This window comes from Canis lupus, chromosome 20 (genome assembly GCF_048164855.1).
Source record: "Canis lupus baileyi chromosome 20, mCanLup2.hap1, whole genome shotgun sequence".
In the NCBI taxonomy this organism is placed as follows: Eukaryota; Metazoa; Chordata; class Mammalia; order Carnivora; family Canidae; genus Canis; species Canis lupus.
In genome coordinates this window covers 28,528,002-28,553,017 of record NC_132857.1, presented here as the reverse complement: position 1 = coordinate 28,553,017, position 25,016 = coordinate 28,528,002, and the positions used below count along the sequence as shown (strand labels likewise).

The window sequence follows — 25,016 nt, the reverse complement described above, 5'->3', positions numbered from 1 at the left end:
AAAAATCTCCCAAGACACAAAAGTCCAGGGCCAGATGCTTCCCTGGGGATTCTATCAAACGTTTAAAGTAGAAACCATACCTATTCTACTAAAGCTGTTTGGAAAGATAGAAAGAGATGGAGTACTTCCAAATTCGTTCTATGAGGCCAGCATCACCTTAATTCCAAAACCAGACAAAGACCCCACCAAAAAGGAGAATTATAGACCAATATCCCTGATGAACATGGATGCAAAAATTCTCAACAAGATACTAGCCAATAGGATCCAACAGTACATTAAGAAGATTATTCACCATGACCAAGTGAGATTTATCCCCAGGATACAAGGCTGGTTCACCACTCGTAAAACAATCAATGTGATTCATCATATCAGCAAGAGAAAAAACAAAAACCATATGATCCTTTCAATAGATGCAGAGAAAGCATTTGACAAAATACAGCATCCATTCCTGATCAAAACTCTTCAGAGTGCAGGGATAGAGGGAACATTCCTCGACATCTTAAAAGCCATCTATGAAAAGCCCACAGCAAATATCATTCTCAATGGGGAAGCACTGGGAGCCTTTCCCCTAAGATCAGGAACAAGACAGGGATGTCCACTCTCACCACTGCTATTCAACATAGTACTGGAAGTCCTAGCCTCAGCAATCAGACAACAAAAAGAAATAAAACACATTCAAATTGGCAAAGAAGAAGTCAAACTCTCCCTCTTCGCCAATGACATGATACTCTACATAGAAAACCCAAAAGCCACCACCCCAAGATTGCTAGAACTCATACAGCAATTTGGCAGTGTGGCAGGATACAAAATCAATGCCCAGAAGTCAGTGGCATTTCTATACACTAACAATGAGACTGAAGAAAGAGAAATTAAGGAGTCAATCCCATTTACAATTGCACCCAAAAGCATCAGATACCTAGGGATAAACCTAAGCAAAGAGGTAAAGGATCTCTACCCTAAAAACTATAGAACACTTCTGAAAGAAATTGAGGAAGACACAAAGAGATGGAAAAATATACCATGCTCATGGATTGGAAGAATTAATATTGTGAAAATGTCAATGTTACCCAGGGCAATTTACATGTTTAATGCAATCCCTATCAAAATACCATGAACTTTCTTCAGAGAGTTAGAACAAATTATTTTAAGATTTGTGTGGAATCAGAAAAGAACCCAAATAGCCAGGGGAATTTTAAAAAAGAAAACCATATCTGGGGGCATCACAATGCCAGATTTCAAGTTGTACTACAAAGCTGTGGTCATCAAGACAGTGTGGTACTGACACAAAAACAGACACATAGATCAATGGAACAGAATAGAGAATCCAGAAGTGGATTCTCAACTTTATGGTCAACTAATATTCGACATAGAAAGAAAGACAATCCACTGGAAGAAAGACAGTCTCTTCAATAAATGGTGCTGGGAAAATTGGACATCCACATGCAGAAGAATGAAACTAGACCCACTCTCTTGCACCATACACAAACATAAACTCAAAATGGATGAAAGATCTAAATGTGAGACAAGATTCCATCAAAATCCTAGAGAAGAACACAGGCAACACCCTTTCTGAACTCGGCCACAGTAACTTCTTGCAAGATACATCCACGAAGGCAAAAGAAACAAAAGCAAAAATGAACTACTGGGACTTCATCAAGATAAGAAGCTTTTGCACATCAAAGGATACAGTCAACAAAACTAAAAGACAACCTACAGAATGGGAGAAGATATTTGCAAATGACGTATCAGATAAAGGGCTAGTTTCCAAGGTCTATACAGGACTTATTAAACTCAACAGCAAAGAAACAAACCAATCATGAAATGGGCAAAAGACATGAACAGAAATCTCACAGAGGAAGACACAGACATGGCCAATAAGCACATAAGAAAATGCTCTGCATCACTTTCCATCACGGAAATACAAATCAAAACCACAATGAGATACCACCTCACACCAGTGAAAATGGGGAAAATTAACAAGGCAGGAAACCACAAATGTTGGAGAGGATGTGGAGAAAGGGGAACCCTCCTGCACTGTTGGTGGGAATGTGAACTGGTGCAGCCACTCTGGAAAACTCTGTGGAGGTTCCTCAAAGAGTTAAAAATAGATCTGCCCTATGACTCAGCAATTGCACTGCTGGGGATTTACCCCAAAGATACAGATGCAATGAAACGCCGGGACACCTGCACCCCGATGTTTATAGCAGCAATGTCCACAATAGCCAAACTGTGGAAGGAGCCTCGGTGTCCATCGAAAGATGAATGGATAAAGAAGATGTGGTTTATATATACAATGGAATATTACTCAGCCATTAGAATCGACAAACACCCACCATTTGCTTCGATGTGGATGGAACTGGAGGGTATTATGCTGAGTGAAATAAGTCAATCGAGAAGGACAAACATTATATGGTCTCATTCATTTGGGGAATATAAAAAATAGTGAAAGGGAATAAAGGGGAAAGGAGAAAAAATAAGTGGAAATATCAGAAAGGGAGACAGAACATGAAAGACTCCTAACTCTCGGAAATGAAGTAGGGGTGGTGGAAGGGGAGGTGGGCAGGGGGTGGGGGTGACTGGGTGGTGGGCACTTGACGGGATGAGCACTGGGTGTTATTCTGTACGCTGACAAATTGAACCCCAATAAAAATTAAATTTATTAAAAAATAAAATAAAATCTAAAAAAAAACATTTGCATCAGGCCATCTGGTGTCAGGGCCTTCACTCTTAACCCCTATATTCTAATGCCTATGTTTGATGTATGAAAACAAGGTCTCTTTTTTATGATCATTTGAACTTTACTGCTTATGTGAACATCCCCACACAGATAAGCTACCCACTTGTAGAGATGTGAACATTAGGACTAATCAGAATATTGACTAAGTGAGTGAGAAAGCAAAATTATTTCCTAAGATGTTCTGAAGGTAGATGTATTAACTTAGATGTTAAATTTCTTAATCCTATCGCTTGTTTCATTCAGATTCACAAAAATAACTGGGTTCTTAAAAAAATACTCTATTACTTACCTTTGATATCTCTATGAACAATCATATTACTGTGCAAATAATGTACGCCCTCCAGGATCTGACGAGTGTATTTCCTAGTCACATTCTCAGTAAGAGCTCCATATGCTTTTAATTGGTCCTTAATTGAACCCTAAGATAAAAGAAACCAAAAAGAAAACTATGGTATGGTTTGAAATGAAAATCACTATTAAATCTTTATATTTAAAAGGATCTGTAGTTTATGAGTGGGAGGCTTTAGTTGGGAGAGTACAGGAATTCTCAGTAAGGATATTATATGCTATCTAATTTAACATAAACTCTATTATATTCCCTGACTAGAATTGTGGAAGAGTATGGTCACAGCTGAAAGAAGCCTTTAAAACTATTTTTTGACTGATGCCCATTTTTTCCATGACTATATTGGTTCTATCTCGTCCTTGCAATCATGTTATTTAAAATCTTGCTTTTTTTGCCCTGAATGGATTTTTGTTTTTCCTACTTGCTCTTCTCTATATGTCCTACTTTTTTTAAAAATTTATTTATTCATGAGAGAGATAGAAAGAGAGGCAGAGACATAGGCAGACAGAGAAACAGGCTCCCTGCAGGGTGCTCGATGTGGGACTTGATCCCAGGACCCCAGGATCACGACCTGAGCCAAAGGCAGACACGCAACCACTGAGCCACCCCGGCACCCCCATTCTACTAAATTTAATGGGAGAAATTATATAAGCATCGTTCACAAACTTGGAAATTCAGTAAGGATTATGAGAGACAAAAATCTTTCTTTTTTATTTTATTTTATTTTTTTAAAGATTGATTTATTTATTCATTCAGAGACAGTGAGAGAGAGGCAGAGACACAGGCAGAGGGAGAAGCAGGCTCCATGCAGGAAGCCCAATGTGGGACTCGATCCTGGGTCTCCAGGATCACTCCCCAGGCTGCAGGCGGTGCTAAACCGCTGCGCCACCGGGGCTGCCCAATCTTTCTTTTTTAAACAGAGAATATATCCAAATGTTTCTGCCCTTCCTTGAGTTTTGACCAACAGTGTACTATGTCACATGAAAGTAGATCCTTAGACTTTTTACATGCTTAACCATTTGCTGTTTCTGCTATTCATGAGCAATCTTTGAAGGGACAGCAAGATTAATTCTACTGACTCAAACTTGCAAACACATGTGTGGAAAGCCTTAGGCAGCCAAGTACCTATACCTATAAGTCAACGTGGCTTGTTTGTTCAGTCTACTAATTGTGTCTCTCCTTGTAGTAATACACAAAACAACACAGCTAGAACTGAGCTGTCCAAATAATAAGCCCCCAAACACTCATAGGCAGCAAAATGACTGGTGAACTTAAGGCTTTTCTGGGCTTTGGGCAGTTGGACCAATGGCCTACAGCTGCTAACAGCTCCATCAGCGCTATTTACTCTTGTGTATCAAAAAAACAGTTATCGGGGAATCCCTGGGTGGCTCAGTGGTTTAGCTCCTGCCTTCAGCCCAGGGCGTGATCCTGGAGTCCTGGGATCGAGTCCCACATCAGGCTCCCTGCATGGAGTCTACTTCTCCCTCTGCTTGTGTCTCTGCCTCTCTCTCTCTCTCTCTCTGTCTTTCATGAATAAATAAATAAAATCTTAAAAAAAAATAATAGCAGAAAAGGAAAAAATGTAAAAATAAAAAAAAAACAAAAAAAAAAAGTTATTTTCCTCAGTGTGAACAAGGAGAATGGGTTGCAAAGTAGTGTACCAGCTAAAAATTGTGTGTGTGTGTGTGTGTGTGTGTGTGTGTGTGTCACACAAAAAGAGAAATCATCTGCTAGTCCAGGTACTGAAAATAACGTTATGGTTCTATTCTGAAAGTAGTTCTAGATAAACTAAGGACTAGAATGTATTTGAGAAAACTGAAAAGCAGTAACAATTTTGGCAAAGCATGAAATCTAGTTGCACAAAGAGATGGATCATACTCAATTTATTTATTTATTTGTTTGTTAAGACTTTATTTACTTACTCATGAGAGAGAGAGAGAGAGTGGCAGAGACACGGGCAGAGGGAGAAGCAGGCTCCCCATGGGGAGCCCAATGGGGGACTTGATCCAGGGCTTGAGGATCACGACCTGAGCCAAAGGCAGATGCTCAATCACTGAGCTACCCAGGTACCCCCATCCTACTAAATTTAATGAGAAAAATTATATAGCATCATTCACAAACTTAGAAATTCAGTAATGTCTAAGATGATGTACATCTGGCCCATATATGCCTATGCTTGGCATATGTGTAATTCATTTTAAGACTGATGAACTATTATTAATTTAGTAAAATGATTTCAGTGACAACCTATACTTTGAAGAGATAGCTGCCTTTACAAAACCAAGTAAAGTTAATGAGAAACATGAACTAACATCTCTCCTGAATACACCACCTTAGTCTTAAGATTCCTAAATCTATAAGATTACTCATCTCCATTTGTGATGTAAATCAGTTCTAGCCAATTAAACCATTTAATCTTATCTTCAATAATGTGGGTCTCTATTCACACTTAGAATTAATTTTTCTTTTTTAAAAACTATTTTATTTATTTATTCATGAGAGAGACAGAGAGGCAGAGACACAAGCAGAGGGAGAAGCAGGCTCCTGATGTGGGAATCGATCTGGGGACTCCAGGATCACACCCTGAGCCAAAGGCAAACTCTTATCTGCTGAGCCACCCAGGCATGCCTTAATTTTTATTTCTAATTCAGATATTTATTGCCCAAACAGTAATGGAAATCTAAATAAAAGAAAAATCAATCATAATCTCAACATAACACATTTTCAAGTTTCTTGGGTCCTTGTCCAAATACAGATATTTTTAAAATAGCCTCATTACTATTTAAAAGCATTTTATATTCTTTTTCTTACTTCTTCCAACTTTGCTACATAGCCTTCGTGATTTTAATATATTCTCTTGGGCAATGCCATCATAATTTACTTTCACTGTGAGTACTGATATTTCCATCACAAATTTGTTTTCCAAAGGTACTTAAAAAACAAACTAATTTACTTTGTCAACAGGATCTTTGAAAATACAAAGTAGCAGTGATGTGTAACTATAAACAATTGTGTCACTATAAAAAATTAATTAATTATTCATGATAATAAGAAAGTAAACTTAACTGTTGATCTTATGAAACCGGATGATTAAGACTATGACTATCAGATACTGATCCATAGTTTTACAGATCCATAGCTTAAACTGCAACCTTGTACATGAAACATACAATTCTAATAAACAATCTACTTAGGGAAACCTGCGTGGCTCAGCGGTTAGCCTGCTTCTCCCTCTGCCTATGTCTCTGCCTCTCTCTCTTTGTACCGCTCATAAATAAATAAAATCTTTAAAAAAAATCTACTTAAAGACCCATAAATCAAATCAGGTAATATACCATATATACTACCAATTAAATTATACGAATGCATGTATTTTTAAATGAGTAAATATACCACCATCTTGAAAATCATTAATACTAAAATGTACTCTACAAATACTAAAAACAACATAGAAGGAATGACAGTTTGCAAGTCACATTTTGCAGCTCCTACCAAAACTACTGACTCAGGCAATGATTACCAATCTGTATTAAAAACCTGGAAAAGGATGGTTTGAAAAGGAACTGGAAACTGTGTTCTTTTTATTCTTTAAAGATTTATTTATTTGAGAGAGAGAGAGAGAGAGAGAGAGCACGTGAGTATGTGAGTTGGGGGAGGAGCAGACGGAGAGAATCTTCAAGCAGACTGCCCACTGAGCATGGAGCTGAATGTAGGGTGCAGGGTTTAATCTCACAAGCCCTGAGATCATGATGTCAGCTGAAACCAAGAGTTGGACACTTAACCGACTGAAATACCCAGGCACCCCAGGAACTAGATAGTCTTATGTGCTAATAGCCCAGATTACTTTCTGGTCCTCAGGAATAAACAAAACCTTACATTGGAGAAATCTGGATGTTGATCATCCTAACCTAGCACTCAATCTTTGCATCACTAACAGTAGAACCATTAGAAATTGTATGTCTCCTAATGCGATGCAACACGAGATGCACAGCATCATTAGAATGCATCACAGATGCACCTAATAAAAAATGCTGAATCTTAATCTAATTTAGATATTAGATCTAACTTGGAGTTTATAGGAAATAAGAGAATAAAGGAACAAATTAAACACTACCATGAGGATGCAATTAGAGAAATCTATGAGAGGAGATTGTCAACAGAACTAGCCCAGTCTCTTTGTCAAACCTATGTCATGTAAAAAATGTTCTAAGTTAAAAGAGAAGTAAGAGGCATAACAGTTAAAGGTAATGTGTGGTCCTGGGCTGGATCCTGGTTTGGATAAACCAGCTATTACGGTTATTTTAAGAGCATTTAGGGAAATCTGAGTATGGACTGCTATGGTACCTATAACTTTAGTATACCTCAGCTTTTTTTTTTTTTAAATGAGTTAAGAACTACAAAATGAAGATACAAAAAAAAATTATATTACATAGCTCTAATTTAAAACTTTCAAAATGTCTTTAAAGTCCTTAACTACTTTACATTTTATAATCAGAGTTCTGTTGTTTTTCTTTCCTCAACTAAGACTTTAAAGAGAAAATGTCTATTTTTAAAGGACATAACAACTTACCCCTGGCATATATTCCATAAATATGGAAAGTGTTTTTTCCTGGGGATCCCTCAAACAGCCATAATACTGAACAATTCGCTCATGCAGCAAGTTTTTCAACAACTGAATTTCACACTCAAGTGCATTTACTTCCTGAAAGACAGAACTCACTGTTAAGTCTTTATAGCATTGCTAGTTAAAAGGAAAACATTTGAACTTCATGGACCATCGAGGTGATTTCATTCTGAAATTTTTACTTCCCAAGGAATAAACATTTTAAAGTCTCTAAACAGTAACTTTTATAACAGTCCTTGATGGTATACTAAAGCAACCCTAAATTAGATAGGAACATTACGGAGCACTAAAAGAGAAAAAAAAAATCACAGTACAGAGTAAACAAATATATCTAATTATATATGGATTTGTTTTGCAAATAATTTGTATTAAGAAAAAACAAAAATTCTATTGTGTTATATTTAGTAAAAATGCTTTTTATAAATGTGACAAAGTAGCTTGTGCAGTGATTCTTACCTTGCTGGTCTCAGGGCTATCAGGGTCAAACTGAACTTGCTTAACTGCTAATTCTCTTCCTGTATCGACATCATAACAGAGGTAGACCCTGCCAAATGCTCCTTGGCCAAGCAGTTTGCCCAATCTCCAGTTTGTTGGAGCACGAGGTGCTAAAAAAGAATGTTTTCTTAAAATGGAATAGCCAGATGGCACACAAATAGTTACAAACTAAATGAGTAAACTGTATTAATGATATCCTTAACTGAATACACTTGGATATAAGGGAAAATCATAATCATCCAAATTCATAATGATCACCACTTTGTAAATTTTCCAAGAATTCTAAGCACAAATAAGGTTCATATATCCCCACATCTTTTTTCCAGTGAGATTATATCTGCTCCCCATTAAAAATGTAAAGCATCTTTCACTGAATCCAAGGTACCACTGATTGTCAGATGCACTATTTTTAATCTTTACTGCAGCAATAATTTTTTGCATTTTTTTCTAATTTCCTTTTTAAAATTTATTTAAATTCAATTTGCCAACATATAGTATAACACCCAGTGTTTATTGCAGCAATATTTGTAATTAGTTTTCCATCTGCTTACAATGTAGAAAGCCATAAAGAATATCAGTCTCATTCTAACAAGAAAAAATCTTGAAAGCAGCCAGAGGGGAGAATAAAGAATAAATATATACATAAATATATGTACATAAATTTTAAGTAAATGCAGAAGAATAAAGATGAGCATTACATCAGACCTTTCCTCAAAAAGTATACAAAAGCAAACAAAAACAAAAACAAAAAAACAAAACAAACAAACAAAACAATATACAAAAGCCAGAAGATGATAATGGAGCAATAGCTTTAAAGCACTAACAGAAAAAAAAAACAAAAACAAAAAACAAAAACTGCCCAGCATTCTGTACCCAGAAAAAAAAAATCTTTCAGAAATAAAAGGAAAAAAAGGCCTTTTTCAAACAAAAGCTAAAAGAATTCATTACCAGCAGAGTTACATTACAAGAAAGATTAAAAGCAATTCTTTTAAGAATTTGATACCTGAAAGAATCCCAGATCTACATAATCTATAATCTACAAAATCCTGGATCTACAAAATATATATATATATATATATATATATATTTTTTTTTTTTTTTCTGCAAAACATTCACTGTGTCAATTTCTATTACTTACAGCGGCTGGGTGGGCTGATGTCCATTACAGTCAAAGTAGGATTGTCTATGTCACTTCCCCTTCTTCTTATTCGACTATCATCATACTCTGGGGTAAAGATACTGCTTCCACTACTAGTGCTTAAAGAGTGATCGGTAGGACTGAAACTCACAGGAGACCGGAAGCTGGTCCCCTGAGTCCTTCTAGCTCTTGGAAAAGTTTTACGACCTACAAAATCAAAACAGAATTACCTTAGGACTTTTATTCATGTTATAATTGAAAGTATTTAAATTTATGACATAAGGTACAGAAGTCTGTCTTGTGACTAGATTTAAGGTTAAGACACTGAAATAGCAATGGTTATTTGATTACATGTTTTAAACTTAAGAGTAATATTTTCTTTTAAAGTTCAAGGGAGGGGATCCCTGGGTGGCTCAGCGGTTTAGTGCCTGCCTTTGGCCCAGGGCGTGATCCTGGAGTCCCGGGATCCAGCCCCGCGTCAGGCTCCCGGCATGAAGCCTGCTTCTCCCTCCTCCTGTGTCTCTGCCTCTCTCTCTCTCTCTTTCTATGTCTATCATAAATAAATAAATCTTTAAAAAAATAATAATAATAAAAAATAAAGTTCAAGGGAATATCCTTTTTAACACTGGATCATGAAGTCAAAAGTGAAAATACAAGGAAGAGGAAAGGTTAAAAAAGCAAAAATGAAGAGTTGATTAAAAAATAGGATCTGAATATAAATTCAAGCAATCTCTTGTTAAAACATGCATACATTCAAAAAAATCATTGTACTCCCTCACTTCTGGATAAGAAGGAGGAAAAAATGTACTTTATTCTCATTTCCAATTATAAGAACAAAAATTGGAAAATTAATAGGTAGCAATTTTTTCCATAAAAGTTTAATGCAAGTATGAATTTCATCATCAAGGAGTAATTTTCTAATTAATATCATTCTTTAATTACACCTTTTCTTTTGAGGGAAAGGTAAGTATTATTAGGTAAGTTGCCCTAACCCTAGGTAACGTAAGTTGCCTTAGGGCAACTTAATAACATCTAATAATAATCTAACCCTAAGATGTAACTACAGTTTTAGTTAGTTAATTCCTTTCGAAAATTGTTTTAAGTAGAAAAGTAAGTGATTTACGAATGAATTTATTTCTACTGGTTTATTTAAGTATGATATTTTTAAATTTTGATTATTTTTGAGATTTTTAACAAGCTGTTCTTGTGGTCTAATTGCCAGAAACTTACCATCATTATAGTCTTGATGGTGATATGAAACATGATACCTTCTTGGGTATGTTCCCCCTTTTCCAAATTTCTCAAAGATAGGGTTATCATAGTCTACTGAGACATAAGAAAGTTATATGTTACAAAAAAGTCAAACATCTCTAATAATAAACACATTTACACATTTTTATTCATTTTTAAAAAAAATTCCCTTCTCCCTCTCAGCAAAGCACTATTTAATGACATATTTAAACATTTAGAATATGGATAGTCTAACCTGAAAATTCCTGATGATTATCTGGATAGCTCTGTGCCCTAGGCATTCGTGATTTTGGATAGCTCTCCCTAAAAATAAAAAAATGTCGTGTTAAATGAGCAAAAAGTATGTAAATACATTTAAAATATCAGTATCTGTATGTATGTGTGGTGGAAATTGTGTGTGTGTGTGTGTGTGTGTATGCAATACTAAGAATAAAGGAGGTCTGTCTGAAATGTTAACTGAAAGAAACTTCTTTTCTAACACTTATTTACTGCACAGAGGCAAAAGCCTGGCTTTTAAAAATAACCTATAGGGTATAGCAGTAAAAATGAAAAGTTTGGGAATTACAGATGTTGGCAAATACTGTGTTTCAATTCTAGCTCTACCACTCAACTAGCAGTTGCAACCTTGACATATCACCTTTCTGAGACTATCCATATCTATAAAAACAAGATATTAATTTCCCACTCATCAAGTGTGTGTATATACATAGTGCTCAGGACACTGTCTTTCAAATATTAAGTGCTCAATATATAGCTTTCGCATTACTATTTTCCTGAATTTCTTAAATGTTTCAATTACCTATCTTGACATAGACATGGGCACAAAGGTTTTGTGTGTACAGGTAAATGAAAATTAAATGTGTATTCCTATACAGTATTTGTTATATTTTCAGAATTTGCTTCAAAAAGAAATCCCAGATGAGATCAACTAGGTACACATTTTATGGACTCTGTATGCTACAGGTAAACACTGTCTTTATTGAGACCAGGAAAGAAGAAGCACCTGTAACAAAAAATCCAGTTGCAATTTCATCCAGTTTATATTCCTGAACAGCTATTTCACAAAACGTAAGTATTAAATTTTAAATGACAGCCAACATACTGGGCCACAATTACCAAGAAAAATAAGTTATCTATAAGTTAGTGCTAAAATGAACATAATCCTGAACAGGTGAAACAACTCAAGAAACCTCCAAAACTAAATGCATTTTTTTAAAAAGATTTTATTTATTTTTCATGAGAGACACTGAAAGGCAGAGATATAGGCAAAGGCAGAAGCAGGCTCCCTGTGGGGAGACTGCTGTGGGACTGAATCCCAGGACCCAGGGATCATAACCTGAGCCAAAGGCAGACACTCAACCACTGAGCCACCCAGGTGCCCCTAAATGTATTTTTTTTTTAATTTTATCTATTTGAGAGAGAAAGAGAACATGCACGCGCGCGTGCATGCACACACACACACACACGTCTGCAGGTGGTGGGGTAGGGCAGGGGTAGGGCAGGTAGGGAGAGGGAGTCCAAGCTGACTTCCCTCTGAGCACGGAGCCTGACATTGAGGTCAATCTCACAACCCTGACATCAGATCTGAGCTGAAATCAGAGTTAGAAGCTCAACCAACTGCACCACTCAGGCACCCCACCAACAGAGTTTTAAAAGTAAATACACATAAATTCTAAGTTTGCATTTAGCTTCAAACACACAATTTTGGTAAACAGAAATACTCATTATAATCAGATATCATTTTACCTGATAAAGATACTGAGCTCCAAGAGGTTAAGGGATTTGTCCAAACTGTGAAAAAATTCATTTGCCCTAAGTAATGAGTATCAATTACACTCTTCTAACATAATATATATACATGCATTTATGCACATATACTAAAAAATAAAAACTATAATCAATATTACCCATCCAAAGGACTATCAAGTGATGGACAACTTCCTGAGCCAGAATTTTCAGGGCTGCTTAAAGACAATGGATCCAGCATCTAGAAAAACAAAGAGTTCCTCCATGATTCAATGTGATATAACAAGCAGTTACTGGGTTTTTTTAAATAGCTTTATTGAGATATAATTCATATAACATAAAATTCACCCATTTAAAGTGTACAATTTAGTGGTTTACAGTATATTGAGAGTTGTGGAACCCTTACCACTATCTGAGAACACTTTCAGTACCCAAAAGAAGACCCCATATCCAATAGCAGTCACCTCCTCCCAGAGTTATTCATTTTTTAATGTTTTAAATGTAGTGGTCCCTTTTGTAGGTAGGCTATGACTTCAAAATCTCCTAAGAGAAAAATATTTTCTCTATGGACTATTAGCTAAATAATTAAAAGCTAAAAGATTTCACATAGTTTTGCTTACTGAACACTGAACAACAGCCCCACTCAAACTGAGAATGACACCATGACTACCATATTGCTAAAACATTTAAAGATATTTTACAAAGTAGACAAACCTAAGCTTCACATAGTTAAATATCTGCAGTTTTACTGTATCTTTCTAATGTTAATTAAAAATCTGAATGTTAATCCCATGATTACAAACAAATGCATTTAATGAGCAAAATAAGAAAACCAGCCTTATTCCAGCTTTGTTTCTACATGAATACACAGAGGCACATGTAAGTGAGTTAGCATTTTCCTATGTTTTTTACTATTCTGTTCACTTAAGAAGGAAGATACGGACAGGATGGGAGGAAGAGGACACACGGGGACACGGACACACACACACACACACACACACACACACAAGACACCAGATAAACCACACAAATCCTATGACATCCTTTTAAATGAAATGAAAAATGACATCCAACTTTTGCTTACTTGGTCCATGCTCTCTGGAATGAACTCTCCTTCACTGTTGATACTGGTGAATGACCCATTCCGGGCAACTTGGTGTAATTCATCTGGAATGTATCCCGGGGGAGGGGAGCTTCTATCTCTACTAGTGGGACCTCAAAGGAAAAAAAATTATACAATTTTATAAATATCATTTGGGAACTAATTTTTGTTTCAATTAAATATATACACAGGATTTCTGGACCATAATACCAATAATTTCAGCTATTGAAATCCAGTTTTTATTAAAAGTTATCAGAACATTCATTTCTAAAAAAAAAAAAAAAAAGAACATTCATTTCTATAAATCTTCAAATGTATTTATACCTTTCTAAACTCCCAACCCTACTATAATTATTAACTTCACTGCAATATTTATTTATACTTACTAGGTAGTATGTTCCTCTAACTGCTGACAATGGCATTATGGGGCTGATACTATAATAAAGATTTTTAGATGCCACCACTTCTGAACTTCCAAGGGTCACTTTTACTTAGATATGTTACCCTTTAACAGAACATATGGAAGGCATCATAATGTAGTGGAAAGAATGTGGACTTTAGACCTGTTTAAATCTCAGTTCTAGTTATTTACCAACTGTATGTCTTTGGTTAAGTTACCCAATCCCCACAAACCCATTTCCTCATCTGTCAACATAAGACTAAACCCCTTCTCTTGTAGAGAACAAGCTTATGGTTGCCAGTGGGGAGGTGGATGTGGGGATGGATGAAACAGGTAAGGGGAATTAAGAGTACACTTATCTTGATGACTACCGAGAAATGTACAGAATTACTGAATCACTAAATTGTACACCTGAATCTAACATAACACTGTATGTTAATTATACTTGAATTTAAAAAATAGATTTAAAAATACATAAAGCCAGCACTCAGGGTAAACAAAGACTAAATCCTTCCTTTCCAAGGGCACTGTGATAGTAAAATTGTTCATACTGAACATATGCTATGACCATTTGGCTCCATCATGCTCTTTCCATTCCCTCTCCTTAACCTTTAGAAACCTAAAGTGAGATTACTGCTTAAATCACTTTTAAAAGGTCATATTAGAGTGTTTCCAAATTGGAATTCTGAATTTTATTCTTAGGTACTTTAAAATTAGATTTTATGACAAGCCAGATTCCTGGCATTTAAATTTCTTTACAGTTCAAAAAATCTAATATAGTTCATCTAACTAATCCCATTGTTTCTTATGAAACAATAATCCACTGTATTTTTAACCTGGCTTTATAGAAATAATGTTATGTTTATTAACACAGGTCTCTCCTTTTCTCTCAATATTTTGAAATTAAACAATTTTAAAAAAAGACATGGGGAAGTTATGTGAGCATTTAAGTTTGGGTCAGATTTAAAGCAAAAAGGCAAAAAAAAAACAAAAACAAAAACAAAAAACAAAATAAAGCAAAAAGGCTCTGCTTATAAAAAAGAAGTTGCTATAGGTATATGCCAGCATTTGTTAGTGGGGAGATAGGGAAAAAGAGAACAAAATAATTACCAAGAGATATGCACAGAAAAGATCAACTTTCTACTTGACTCTGAAATAATTAAGAACTCAGCTTCAGGCCAGGGGTTTACTTAAGCTTTGTAACAGCTATAATCACACTGTCCTAAGCATTTTCATTCCTTCCATATACCCTTCTTTATAAAAGAAGATCAATATACTCATTACTAAAAGGAGATAGGGAAGAAAAACTGCTATAAAGTTTCTTCAAAATCTGTTTACTTGATAACACATTTTTCTTTTATTTTAACTAAAGTCTAGTTGACACACAATGTTGTAACAGTTGCAGGTATACAACATAGTGATCTGACAATTCTAATGCTCACCACTGTTAAGTGTAATTGGCATCATCATATGTTATTACAATATTACTGACTATATTCCCTACACTGTGCTTTTCATCTCTGTGCCTTATTATTTTATAACTGGAAGTTTGTGCCTCTTAATCCCCTTCACTTATTTTGTCCAAACCCCCAATCCCCTGACAACCACCAATTTGTTCTCTGTATCTTTCTGGTTTTTGGCTTGTTTATTCATTTGTTTTGTTTTTCAGATTCTACATATAAGTGAAATTGTATGGCATCTGTCTTTGTCTGACTTATTTCACTTAACATAATACCTTCTAGGTCCACCCGTGTTGCCGCAAACGGAATGATCTTATTCTTTTTTATGGCTCAGTAATATAGCATTGTGTATATATTCCACATCTTCTTTATTCATTTATCCACAGACACTTATGTTGCATCATACCTTGGCTATCGCAAATAATGCTATAACAAACATAAAGATGTATTTATCTTTTCAAATTAGCTTTTCTTTGAATTTCTTCATATTTCATTTTCTTTACCAAAAGACACAAGATGCTCAACATCATTCCTCATCAGGAAAATGTAAATCAAACCACGATGAGATATCATCTCATACCTATCAGAATGGATAAATCAACAGCACAAGAAACAATAGCTGGAGAAAAAGGATGTAGAGAAAAAAGAACCTTCACGGGACAGTTGGATGCTCTGCTCTCTCTGTCCCGCATGAATGGATAAATAAAACCTTAAAAAAAAATGATAGATACTATAACATGATGAGGCAATGAAGAAAGAAGTGTATGTTTATTTTTTTTAAAGATTTTATTTATTTATTCATGAGAGACAGAGAGAGGGGGTGGAGGGAGAGGCAGAGACATAGGCAGAGAGAGAAGCAGGCTCCATGCAGGAAGTCCGATGTGAGACTCGATCCCAGGACTCCAGGATGGTGCCCTGAGCCAAAAGCAGACGCTCAACCACTGAACCACCCAGGCATCCCAGAAATGTTGTTTAATAACAGTCATGTTTTCTAGTTTGAAAAGCAAAATGTTCTTTAAAAGTATTCTTTCAATTTATTATCACAAGAATCCCACAATTTAAAGATAAGAACAAAGTTACTAGTCTCAAGTTAGAGAGCTGGAATTTGAATTCAGGTCTCCCTAATGTTCTTTCACCAAAATTCTAAACTATACTAAAATATATCTGAATGAAGATAAGCAATTTCTATTTTACTCGTATATCTCTGCTGCTCACATTTCCAGCATTTCTGAAACCAAAAGTAACACCTATGTAAGATATACACTTAGAAGGATGTAGTCATAAAATAGCTTCTTCTGAGGGCCAAAACAGAAGATGAAGAACAGATTTGGGGGTGGGGGGGTCCAACACACCAATTTAATCTTTTCTTTTGTTATTAAACAATCCTCTTTTATTCCAGTCTTAGATTCCCAACCATATCTCTTATTTTGCCCCTTCTGCTTCCTGCCCACTCCAGTCATGTTTCACTTCCTCTTCTACTTTTCCTTTTCAAATTCATCCCTCACATGTGTTTTCATGCTGTCTTTAACAATTGCCTTCATTGACTTATCTGTTAAAAAACATTTATACCAGCTATAAAAGCAATGTAATGCTTTTGTCATATAAAAATGCAGATTATCAATGTTTTACACTAACTGAAGAAGATCCACAGAACTGGGGAGTCAGAGCACCTCTGCCTTGCCCATACCTCTCTATTAGGCCTCCTTAAAAACAGTACAAAAGATCCATGGTTTCTTTGTACTACAAGCTTAATTTTAACAATCTCTTATTAATGATGAATACTGACTACTAATAAAGCAATAATCTGGAAACTCTTAATTCATTTTGATAGTACTACAATAACTAAAACTTAGAGAAAGGCTTATGAACTCAGTCCATCCAATTTAGTTTTAGCATATGAGAATTACTTCTTTTATTTCCGTCCCTTTAGTTTATTTGTACAATTAAAACCTCTTTGAGGTTTTACTTAAATTTGTTAAATATTACAATACCTTAGGTACATAAAGAAACCAAATATTTAAGTTGGAGATTGTCAATCTTGTAACACTTGACAAAACTTTTCAAAGGACCTCAGAAACTAGAACAGAGTGAGAAAAATTAGAGTAGAGGTAGACTGCTCTTTATGATGGTTATGTTTAGGTGTTACCCTACGTTAAAGGATTGAGAAGAAAATAAATTTCCCATTTATGGTTCAGACACTAGCATTCTTACCTATTATAGAAAGTCGCTTTTTCCTCTCTGCTCCAAATACTGTGTTATCCAAATCTTCTAGTGATGGTAATGGTTCTAAGTTAGTAGCCTACAAAGGAAAAAGAATGATTAATGCTATTCTTCCCCTTGGGGCTTCAAAAGGAATCCTTTTTCCTACCAAATACAACCTAGATATTCTACATTGTTTGTAGGTCTTATCAAATCTACTTTTTGAAATTTTAATTCCAGTACAGTTCTTCCCCAAGTTCTCAGTATTTCTATTATTTTCATATGTATAGTACATTATACTTATTTATAATTTTGGCTACATAGTTTTGAGGACAAGTATATTAAGCTAGCAATCCGATATGTAAGTTTACATTTCATTATACTGAAAAATATCAATGATTATAGAATGTAACTATGTTTCATATACTGACTTAGTATATATAGGCTATAATCCTAATAAATTATAAAATTATAAAAATAAATTAATCATAATAAAATTATAATTCTATAATCCTTGCTGAAAGAAATCTCAATTCATACCTGTGTACTTCCATTTATCACAAGTAATATCTTGAGGCTCTTCATATGAATACTACGATCCAGCAATTCCACAGCTTTGTCCAAGTCATCTTGGGTAGTTAATGGAATTACCAACTAAACAAAAATGAACACAGTGAATTATGTAACCATCTCACCAGATCAAGTCCTTGCAGGAACATCTCTATTACTATGGAATTACAAATTTCAAAATACTCTGGCTCTTTGATTTGTCATTGTAATGAAATTCTGAATGAATACGTGTATCTAGATCATTTCACTCTTCCAATCCTACTACCACTAAAATTATAGACCGGATACAGACAAAAACATTTTTGCTTTATTAATTAAATTCTTCTAGAAAACACATTTAAAGATTAATCTTCTAGGATACTCCCATAATGATGCAAAGTGTAGTAGAGTATCTTCATCCCAAAACAGCATTAAGGCACACACAAAAACTATATAAAATAAAGGTATCTTTCATCTGCATTCATGAAACTCACATTTTTCTCCACAGTAATTATGGATCTGCATTCTCAACTAATGTGCTTACCAACACCCCAAATACAATGAACATCTCTGGCAGCTGCCATGGAGGGGGCCACTAGCAGTGTACCTGCAATCTACAGTCCACATGGGGCTCCCATCTCTGACTCTGTGACTTGACTGCTACACTCTAAACAAACTAAATGGGTCAGCCATCCAAAGTAAATGCTAAATGTGGATATATGTTTTCACTAGTTCTCTCATGGATCAGACGTTATAAAGGACAAAAGCAGGGATGCCTGGGTGGCTCAGTGGGTTAAGCAGCTGACTCCTGATTTCTTTTTTTTTTTTTTTTTAATTATTTATTTATTTATGATAGTCACACAGAGAGAGCGAGAGAGGCAGAGACACAGGCAGAGGGAGAAGCAGGCTCCATGCACCGGGAGCCCGACGTGGGATTCGATCCCGGGTCTCCAGGATCGCGCCCTGGGCCAAAGGCAGGCGCCAAACCGCTGCGCCACCCAGGGATCCCTGACTCTTGATTTCGACTCAGGTAATGATCTCAGGGTCCTGGGATTGAGCCCTGCGTCAGGTTCCACACTCGGTAGGGAGTCTGCCTGACGCTTCTCTTTCCCTCTCTCCCTCCGCCACCACACCCACTCAGGTGTGTGCACACTTGCTCTCTAAAATAATTTTTTGAAATAAATAAAGGACAAAAGCAGCTAAGAAGTCTATGAGAAAGCATGACCTACACAACTTAAGAAAATCAAAACTTTTTTAAATGTAAACTTAGTAGCTAAAGACAACTGTCAATAATCTTCACTATGTATTCCAACTCATTGAAGGATGGACAGAATAAAAACAAATGAACAGATTCCATACCTATTACCCTGCTCTAATTAAATAGTATAGAAGCCTTCAAATGTAAATACCTAGTTAGTTTGGGGTTCTCTACAGTATAAATTCCTTGAGGACAATGACACTAATAGTTGACACAGAGCATGGCAAAGAGCAAACGCTTGGTAAGTACCGTTTAATGGATATCATAAGATTAAAAACTTCATCTGTAACTAAACCCACTAAGCTGCCATGGTTGCATTCTCTGCAGATTTCTTTTTGGAAAACAGTCCTTGTTTTAACAAAGGCTACCAAACACAAAAAATGTGGATTCTGGACTAATGTGAATTCTATCCTGAAATCCATTTAAATTCACTTACTGTGCATTATACACTTACTGTGTATTAAATTCACTTACTGTGACATTATACTGTGACGTTATACTGATTTCTTTTTGTAGCTATTTTTGTTGTTTTGTACTATTCTGACTTACCTACTAACCAGGCCTTTTTTTCCCTTCTATGGGAATACTTTTTCTTTTTTTTTTTTTTTAAGATTTTAAGATTTTGGGGATCCCTGGGTGGCGCAGCGGGTTGGCGCCTGCCTTTGGCCCAGGGCGCGATCCTGGAGACCCGGGATCGAATCCCACATCGGGCTCCCGGTGCATGGAGCCTGCTTCTCCCTCTGCCTGTGTCTCTGCCTCTCTCTCTCTCTGTAACTATCGTAAATAAATAAAAATTAAAAAAAAAAAAAAAAGTTCTTAAAAAAAAAAAAAGATTTTAAGATTTTATTTATTCATAAGAGACAAAGAGAGAGAAAGAGAGAGACAGAGACACAGGCAGAGACACAAGCAGGCTCCGTGCAGTGAGCCCGACGTGGGACTTGATCTCCAGGATCACACCCTGGGCGGAAGGCGGCTCTAAACCACTGAGCCACCTGGGCTGCTCGAGAATTTTTTTCTAATAAAAAAAAAGAGTATTAACTGTTTGGTATCACAGAATAAGCATAAAGGAAAAAAATATCGTTTCATTTTCCTTTTAATTATGAACCATATTAGTACATCTTGTTATTTTTAATATTCTTTTAAATTGTATTTTAAGTACTAGAAAACATTTTAAGGCACTGATTATTTTTTTTCCAGTTTTTCCCTTGAAGAGAAAACCAGTTACTTCACACATTTATTAATAATTGGATTGTTTACTTCTCCAAGATACTATTGCTTTTGGGAAGGAAAAGACACTAGTTTAAATCACAGTAACAAAATATTAACATTAGTGATTCCGTTCTTCCTGAGTTTGCTAATGTGAAATCTGGACATTCTGGAGGAGGATGTAGATTGGTAGCTTGGATTACTGCCTACAGTTTTGATGTGATCCCTTGTATGTTCTAATGTTACCTATTATCAATTTTAACAATGAGGACTAAGAGTCCAGAACAAGTCTCAGCTTGTCTAAATTACGTTAAATAAATCACACAATATTTTCCTGCTTAATGAATTCATTTCAGCCTCGTTCATGAAATCTACTTCCTTCTGCCTTAATATTGATGCATTAGTTGTTAGTTGATATAAATCCTTTCTGGAAACTAAAAACTGAGTCCAAAAACCCATTAAATAGAACCTAAATTTGAGAGAAATGACTTATTTGTGTGACTTTACACAATGAAATATAATAGTCCATAAAAAGATTTTCCTCCTCTAATCATCTAAAATGAGAAAGATCTTAGAAAATTCACTTACCTTGCCTGAACATCCTCACAACCATCCCCCATGACAACACACACACATACTTGACACTATTAGATAAAGAGGAGCCCAATTACCAAACCTAACCAATCCCAGCTTAAATTTCCTCATTGTTTCAATTCTGGAAAACTTTAACAAACTTTAAACAAAGTTTAAAGAATAATGGTTCTCTTAGAACACAGGGATTTATACTATGCTGGAAAAAAAATATAGAATTGGGTAATAACATAAATGAGTTTTGCTTGTCACAGGTCCACAAAACTAATAGACTTTATAAGCTTTTTCCCAGTACCCACACTGTGGAAGGGCATGCATTGGGTTTGTCATGGTTAACTCACAGAATCTTTAACTTGCAAGCAATTTTAAACAACATAATCTTACCCTAATGTCTCTTCTACCACATTCCTGCCAAGATGCCACCCATACATAATGGCAGAACCACTCACCAGAAATCCTTCAGAAAGCATGAGAAAAAGAAACTGAAAATGGAGAAACTTTCCAATTTTTAGAAAATGGGAGAAGGTCCTGAAACTACAGATCAGTTAGCTTGATGTCAATCCTCAAGAAAACTCTAGAAAAAATTATATAAACAAAATGGGAGACCTCAGAAAAGAAAAGGCAATTCTAGGAGCTAGAACATATACAACATGAACAAGTTATGTCAAGCTAGCCTCATTTTTCTTGATAGACCTACTAGACTGGTAATCAAGTCAATATTGTAGTCTTAATGTATTTTGGCATTTTAAAGTTTTCCATCATATAATTTTAGACCAAACAAAAACAAAGATATACCTGGTTCCCCTAAAATCATACCATGAAATAAAGAATCAAATTCAAGCCTGTTTATACAGGAAAAGGTTCAACAAAACACTGGTAGGGGAATGGGGAAGACAGGGGAGAAGGCCCATAAAGAGTGTGTTATCCAGCAAGTTACTACTATGGTTAGTGGAACCAATCCATCCCCACTTCCCATCCCATCCTTGAGTCTCATTCCCATCACGCCCCTGGCACCCCCACCTGTACTTGAGCATAGGTCCTACAACTGTACCTCTGAAAAGCCCTCAGAGCCTAAGGCGCTGGCAGCTGGAAATCAGGCCAGCACAACAGAAATAGTAAGTGCCAATACAATAGGGCCAGGCAACAAGACGTGTTCATGGCTAATTGAAAACCCAAAAAGTATTGAAAAAATAAATAATGTTAATGAAAAAATAAAATGTTAAGGTATTACTATAGTATGATACTCATCACTTTGTTCGGGGATAATATTTGTTTGGATATAGATTTTTACTTTATCAAAATATTTTCTGCTTTCAGCTGTAAGTGGTTTCTCTAGACAAACTACATTTACATATTTTTTACTTTAAATTAGTAATAATTCATTTGAAAATCTAGTATTTGAAAATATTTTATTTGCACAATTCTTTAACATTTGCAAAGCACTTTCACGTTTTCTCCAGTTAATTTCTAGTAAGCTCTCTACCTTTCTTCATTCCCATTAGCATTTTTTTCTATTCCTAAACATATTAGTCTTTTCGTCTTAGGATCTCTGTAGGCACTGTTCTCAGCTGCTCTCTCTACCAGCAATGTTCTTCTCCTCAAACCTTTTGCAAGTCTGACTACTTTAAGTCTCAGTAATGAAATAATGAAATATTACAACCTCAGTTCTTCCTTAGTATTATCTAAATCTGTTTAGACACCTACTGTCTTGCCTTTATTCTTCTTAATGATATTTTATGCATGTCCTTAAAAGAACTTCATATATTTGAACTAATCATTTAATTGCCTGCTTCTACCGTAAGTCTATAAACTTCTTGTAGGGTGCAACTCATAAATCACAGCATTATGCCTGGCAAATTCAACAAGTATTTTCTGAGGAAAACAAGAACAAATTAACTGATCACTAAATTGTCCCTGAAAATTTCAAAATTCAAGATCTTGAGATCTCATAGGATCTGAAAGAAACCTCAGAGATTATCTCATCCAATCTGAATTTTGCAGAAAGTTCAAAAGAGGATTTTCCAGAACACAGAGCTCCTCATTGCCAGAGCAAGCCCTTAAATTTACACGTACTGACTCACAAACATAAACATAATGATCTAATCAGGTCCTAACCAACACAAAAATTTCTTTAAAGTTTTAACTAAACTATCTACCAAAGCTCTGTTGTCTCTACAGCCAAGTGTAGAGTACAAGAAAAAAAGATAGTTCATCAAAAAGTACAGAGTTATAAGAAAACATAAATAAGCAGCAAGTTTTTTAAAAAAGATTTCATTTATTTATTGAGAGAGAGACAGAGAGAGCGTATACCACACGCGTTCACACACGTGGCAAGTGGGGAGAGGAGCAGAGGCAGAGGGTGAGGGAAAGAATCTCCAGCAGATTCCCCATCCAGCGGGGAGTCTGACTCAGTGCTCAATCTCACAAGCCTGAGGTGACCACCTGAGCCAAAATCAAGAATTGGACACTTAACTGACTGAGCCACCCAGGTGCCCCAGCAGCAAACTTCTAAGTAATACATATATTTCCTCCTTTGATATATTCTTATTCAATTATTTGCATAGTAGCACCTATAAATACTTTCCACAATGGAAAAAATACATTTCACTTAAATTTACAGCTTTACTTGTACTATTTTATTTCTCTAACATACCACATCCTTATTAATCCCTAAATAAACATTCCTAAAATAATCTCTTAAATGAACATAATACTTTCCAAAATAACAGCTACTGAAAATTAAATTGTATGTTTACCTCATTATTGGTATAATGGAGATCCATAGACTGTCCAAAGGCAATTTTAGCCTTAGATCTCAGATCTTCCAGTTTAACTGGTCTGGAGAACTGAAGGATTCTGCATAAACAGAATTTAAAGAGAATTAATTTTCCTAGACATAGTTAAATAAGATAACATACTTGTAACAGTTATCTCTTGGATAGAGAAACACAAAATTAGGTCTGAAACTATTAAATGAATATTAAAAAGCAATTGTAAAATGATCATTGAAGAAAGTGATTAAAACTAAAGTTTAGTTAAGTATAAACTAACTTAAGTATAAACTAAGTATAAACTAACATAAGTATATCACCTATGTTGCATGGAGCCTGCTTCTCCCTCTGCCTATGTCTCTGCCTCTCTCTCTTTCTCTCTCTGTGTGACTCTCATAAATAAATAAAAATTAAAAAAAAAAAAAAAAGTATATCACCTATGTGATACCTATATAACGGAATGCAATGAAACTGTTAAAAAGAATAAAGTTCCTCTTTGTGGGTTTAAATTTTGATTTCTGTACCCTTATCAACTCAACATTTTTGAGCACCTACATGTAAAGATATTCCCCAAATAAATATTTTTTTAATTAAAAATTTGCAATTCTAGTATTTTCTTCCTATGCTACGAAGGATTAGCCTATGTCTCCCTGGGGAGCACACACCTAAGCTTGGAGATTACTAAACTGTAAACTTTGTAAGGGGGAGGGACCATGTCTGTTTTGCTCACGTTATTCCTTCAAGGCCTGGTACTTACAGTACTTAATAAATACTGCTCAGTGAATGGAAAAGAACTGAAGAAATATCCATAAAAGAACAATAAGTAGGGTAAAAGTAGATTGAACACTGGATGGTATATATGGTATACCCCATTTTTTACAGACATCTCTATGTAAAACAGTTTTACATCTTTAGGTTATATGACTTATGAGCCTTTTTAAAGTCCTTAAAATAGATAGCTCTTTCATTAAATGAATGTAATCAGACACTAATAACAGAAATGAAATCCCACCTTCAACTCCTATTAGGCCTTGTTAGCAATTTTGTTGTCAACCACCACCACCACCACCACCACCCTTCACCACTGCACTAAGATACAGATACCCAGTGGAAGGTTAGACTTATCCCTATGCTAATTAATTT

General features: G+C 35.4%; 1 protein-coding gene across 6 annotated transcripts in view; it reads right to left on the bottom strand.

The window, feature by feature from the left end:
• MAP3K2 (mitogen-activated protein kinase kinase kinase 2) overlaps positions 1-25,016 on the bottom strand; it is a 93,370-nt gene that overhangs the window by 18,530 nt on the left and 49,824 nt on the right. For 4 of the 6 annotated variants that reach the window (XM_072788763.1, XM_072788765.1, XM_072788762.1 and 1 more), the window contains exons 5-15: positions 23,859-23,958; positions 18,039-18,152; positions 17,511-17,598; positions 13,422-13,552; positions 12,499-12,578; positions 10,827-10,894; positions 10,571-10,666; positions 9,341-9,547; positions 8,164-8,312; positions 7,654-7,785; positions 3,027-3,156 (exon numbers count right to left, since the gene is read on the bottom strand). In XM_072788763.1, the coding sequence (XP_072644864.1) occupies positions 3,027-3,156; positions 7,654-7,785; positions 8,164-8,312; positions 9,341-9,547; positions 10,571-10,666; positions 10,827-10,894; positions 12,499-12,578; positions 13,422-13,552; positions 17,511-17,598; positions 18,039-18,152; positions 23,859-23,958 (1,295 nt within the window). The remainder of the gene's footprint in view (positions 1-3,026; positions 3,157-7,653; positions 7,786-8,163; positions 8,313-9,340; positions 9,548-10,570; positions 10,667-10,826; positions 10,895-12,498; positions 12,579-13,421; positions 13,553-17,510; positions 17,599-18,038; positions 18,153-23,858; positions 23,959-25,016) is intronic. The other 2 variants (XM_072788767.1, XM_072788766.1) reach the window with 1 other exon arrangement.